The sequence below is a fragment of the Cyprinodon variegatus genome, unplaced genomic scaffold, assembly GCF_000732505.1.
Source record: "Cyprinodon variegatus isolate N-32 unplaced genomic scaffold, C_variegatus-1.0 Scaffold1008, whole genome shotgun sequence".
In the NCBI taxonomy this organism is placed as follows: Eukaryota; Metazoa; Chordata; class Actinopteri; order Cyprinodontiformes; family Cyprinodontidae; genus Cyprinodon; species Cyprinodon variegatus.
Window position 1 is genome coordinate 243571 of NW_015151461.1, and position 4673 is coordinate 248243.

General features: G+C 50.2%; 1 protein-coding gene across 1 annotated transcript in view; it reads right to left on the bottom strand.

Moving 5' to 3' along the window:
* Window positions 1-4673, bottom strand: part of LOC107100775 (lysine-specific demethylase 6A-like) — a 48132-nt gene that overhangs the window by 9519 nt on the left and 33940 nt on the right. Inside the window, exons 17-19 of the mRNA XM_015399409.1 lie at window positions 4550-4669; window positions 2283-3007; window positions 7-56 (exon numbers count right to left, since the gene is read on the bottom strand). Coding sequence (XP_015254895.1) covers window positions 7-56; window positions 2283-3007; window positions 4550-4669 — 895 coding nt within the window. The remainder of the gene's footprint in view (window positions 1-6; window positions 57-2282; window positions 3008-4549; window positions 4670-4673) is intronic.

Here is a 4673-nt window from a genome sequence, read left to right on the forward strand (position 1 = left end):
GGGGGCATCGGTCTAAGAGGACGCTGCTGGTGGACACGCCGTTCTTCCCCAGGTTCCTGTGGTCACAGAAGGGGGGGGGGGGGTCAGGCTGGGGAGAAACACCTCCCCTCTGGGGGCCACACTGGACCTCTACCCTGCAGGGGCATGGTTCTGCCACCAGGGGGCAGCATGGCTCCTGGTGGCTAGCTCAGGACGCCATCTTTTCAGGTTAAAGATGGCGCCCTGCCGCTGTTAGAAAGCAAGCAGCTTATTGTTTGCTCATCATCAGACCCCTGACCCAACCGTATGACATCACACATTCCAACCAATCAGTGTCTGGCTCACCAGCAGAACCTCCTCTGGTCCATGAACGCCGAGGTGATCAACTTTCTGCAGCCGTTCAGCTCTAAGCTGCATCTGTGTCCCTCACACCTTTCCCAGCATAAGATACAAACCATAGGGGCCCCTTCATCATCATCACCATCACCATCATCATCATCATCATCACCATCATCACCATCACCATACCTGAAGGGGTCGTCTAAACTCTGTGGATCTCAGGTGTGAGATGGACAAACAGAAGGCTGGAAGAACTAGAAGATCCTCCCCCTTCATGCTGGTCATTGAAAAACTATCCGCCATCTTTGTTTTAATAATTCAATGTCTGAATAGATCAATCAGTTTATGATTAAAAAGTCGACTTCTGTTTGCATGTCTAAGATTAATCAGAGACTCCCAGACCCCCCCCCGTCCAGCAGAGAGACACAGTCCCTCCATGGTCCTGGTCCTCCTCCTGGTGGGACGTCCCAGGATCTCCTCAGAGGGAGATAAAGATGCCTGATCCTCCTCAGCTGACTCCTCTGAAGGAGAAGCAGCTCTTCTCTGATCCTCCCCCTTATGACCCAGCTCCTCCCCCTCTCTCTGAGGGAGAGCCCAGCCTCCCTGCAGAGGAAGCTGGGATCCAGGATCTGGTTCTCTGGGTCCTGATCCAGATTAATGACGGTAGGTGAGGGAAGGAAGGTAGAGCGAGCGCTGAATCAGAGCTTTGCCTTTTCTCTCAGCTCTCTGATCCACAGCAGGCGGAGCAGCGTCTGGATTATAGCAGCAGCACCGACCCGTCTATAGATCTCCACCTCTCTGAGGGACAGGAGCCCAGGATACTGGAACTCTGATCTAACCTGAAGGGGACGGGCCTCCTTTCTCTGGACTAGAACCAGAACCATCAGACTTGGAGGAGCTGACCCTCATCCTCACTTCCTGCTGCCGGTCTCTGCAGGAAGCAGCCATCAGTACATCATGTGCATAAAGCAGGGAGGAGATCGGCTGGTCGTACAGCAGACCTGGAAAAGGGCCCCTGACTCCGTACTCCTGACGCATCATGAGGATCAGTTGGGCAAACTCCCATGAAACCTGCAGAGCTGGTAGAGCTCCACGACCAGGAAGATCCTCCTGAGGACCAACCATCAGCCGGTCTCTCCTCTCCAGGACGCCGCCTTGGCCTCCTGGCTGAGAAGTGACATCCTACTACAGCTGGAACACACCCTTAGCAAAGCTCTGCTCCCCCCTCCAGAGACGGCGGGAGATTTGTGAACAATCAACAGTCTCTCTGTGACTCTCCACAGTTTTATGCCTCTGCACCCCCCAGGCAGCAGCACGCTTGGCCTCATGATGCTGCAGGAGTTCCCCAGCCAGCCAGGACTCTGCAGGCATCCCTTACTGCTGGCGCCTGTAACCATGACTGAATCGTCACGGTTACAGGCGCCGCAGACCTTCCAGCCACACCTCTGGGCGGCAGCGTCGACAGTGGAGGCAGAAGTTAAACATCGCTGACCGAGGGCTCCAGCAGACGTTCCTAGCAGACCCTCACTACTGGGTTCCACCTGCTCCGTCTGTCCAGATTCTTCAGTACCTAAAGAATCTAAAGAATCTAAATCCTGAAGGAATCTCTGAAAGTTTTCTGTTTCAAAGCAGCTGAACAACCAGGAGGATTTCAGGTCCAAAGCTTCCTGCAGACTTTCTGCAGCCTCCGACTCGCTGCGTCCACGATCACCCGCACTGATCAGACAGCGCTGAGCTGGGAAAGGACTCGTCTCAGTCTGCTGACAGGAACCAGAACCAGAACCAGAACCAGAACCAGGCGGAGCAACCACAACCAGAACCAGAACCAGAACCAGGCGGAGCAAACACAACCAGAACCAGAACCAGAACCAGGCGGAGCAACCAGAACCAGAACCAGGCGGAGCAACCAGAACCAGAACCAGAACCAGAACCAGGCGGACACAGCTGGTGGAGCATCTTCTCACCTGCAGGCTCTGAGCACGTCACTAGAGCTGGGATAGATGGAGACTGAAGACCAGGGAGTCAGACCAGCAGGGGGCGTGTTCCTCTGAGGGCTCCTAAAGTCCTCGGGGCCCCTCCCATTCAGAGGGGGGCCCCTCCCATTAAGGCAGCAGGGGGTGCTGGCGGGGTAAGGAGACAGAGGAGAGGACGCCGCCGAGAGCTCCGCCTTGGCGCGGAGAGCAGCGTGGACGTTGTTGACCTTCTCTGAGGAAGACGCTCCGTGGTGACCCTGCTCGTTGTCATGGTTACTGGCTTTTTCCTTTCCAAAGGCTGAGAGTTGAGGATTGTCTGAACTGAGCGCTGCGGGGGCAGGAGAGGCGGGCTGGGACAGGCCGGCAGAGCGCCCCGGCTGGACGTGATTAGTGGATCCCTGCCGGGGGGCGGAGCCAGGACTGGGCGGCACCCCTCCATGATGGCCAACGGCGGCGGGGACGACGCTGCCGTTTTCACCCCTGGAAGGTGTTGCTTCTTTGGTGTGGAGCCCTGAGGTAGTAGCTGAGTGGAGGGGGGAGGACTGGGGGGAGGTGGGGGATAAGGAGGAGGCCGAGGAGGAGGCAGTGCAGGGCCCAGAGCAATGTCCCACCTGACTGAGAATGACGGAGGAGGAGAAGGGGGTCTGAGAGGGGGGGGAGGAGGGAGGTTCTTCATCAGGACCTGCTGAATGTGAACCTTGACCTTTATGGAGCCCCTGGTGAGAAAACGACAAAACAGATTCACACCTTTAGAGGAAAGCAGCTGCCTGACACCTGACACCTCCCACTGTGGGTTTATGGGACTTTATGCTAAACATGGAGGAGGCAGGTAAGCTATGGCAAGCCATTTTAACATTTATTAGAAGAGCTGTCCTCTCCAAGATTCTTCCTGGTCAAAACTACATTCCTACTAGCCAGAAACGCACATATAGATATCCCAGATTCTGCCAGCAGACATTAAATCTAAGGCTGCCAAAAACATAATTGTACTAGTAAGGATAAACTTTCAAAGGGTTACACGTTTTAAGCAGCCCTTTCAACATTTATTAGCTTGATTGAATATATATTCCAGAGGTCTCAAATGCATTTCTTTCCAGTCAAAATGAACATTTCAGATCTCTAAAATAACATTCCTACCATCTAAAATATACATTCCAGATGTCTGAAATGTAATTCTTATTAGTAAAAATTTATGACCAGTAAAGATTGGATTCATTTTTAGACATCCAGAATGTTTATTCTAGATAGGAGTGATGTCATTTTGGAAATCTGAAAGTCACGGCTCATTTTTAACAGTAAGAATTACATTTCAGATTATTTTAGGATTACTATTAAATATATCTGAAATACAAGTAAATATACATTAAAACAGCAACTTAAAATTGGTACAGATTTGTAGATATCTGAAATGTAGTTCTTATCAGAATTAATCTTATTCCAGAAAACTTGCGGTTTGATTTCTGCTGGCAGTAAAGTAATTATTGATATCTAAAAACAATTCTGACTAGGAGTATTGTAATTGGGACTAGGAAGAATGCTCTAGTGCCATCTATAATAGAAATGTGACTAGGTAGAATGCTCTAATGCCATCTATAATAGAAATGTGACTAGTCAGCCTGCCTTTTTCATGTTACCTATAACTAAATTTTACATTTGCAATATTAAAATCGAGATTTCTGTAATTCTAATCTAACTAGTCCTGAAATAAGTAGTTGATATCTGTAATGAAATTTCTACTAGCAGAATGTTATTTAGAACTATCTGAAATAGTAATTATAACTAGCAGTAACTCTATTATAGAGATCTAAAACTAGATTTCACCCTCGTCAGAATTCAGTTTTAGAATGAAGAATGTTCTAGAAATCTTAAATGGAAGAAATGTATTTCAGACATCTGGATTATATATCCAGTCAAGCTATTAAATGTCTAAACGGCCTGCCATAGTTCGCCCTCTGGCCAGCTGGGGGAGAGGCGCCCTGGAAAAGCAGTCAGACTGCTGGTGAAGCCTTCCCAGTACATCTCCCCAGTCTGAACCAGTTAATAAATGCTGCTTGAATTTAGACCAGTGACCTCCTGAGACCTTTTATTGCTGATAACATTCTGCCAGTCTGATAGGAGGACGTCTACAGACCACCAGCAGGTCTCTGACTGGCCTAGTCAAAGCCCAGCTCTGAAAGCGAGCAGAATCTAGAATAGATCTAATAGACGCTGAGTCGTGAGGATGGTGAAGATGAAGCTGCTCTCTGACACCTGCGTACCTGAGTGCTAGTGTCGTGTTGCTGGCTCCTCCAGGTCTCTGCCTGACTGGGACTAGTATTAGTGCTGCTGGTGGTGCTGGGCTGACTGGTGTGAGGTAGAGAGTTCTGCTGCGGGTAAGGCACG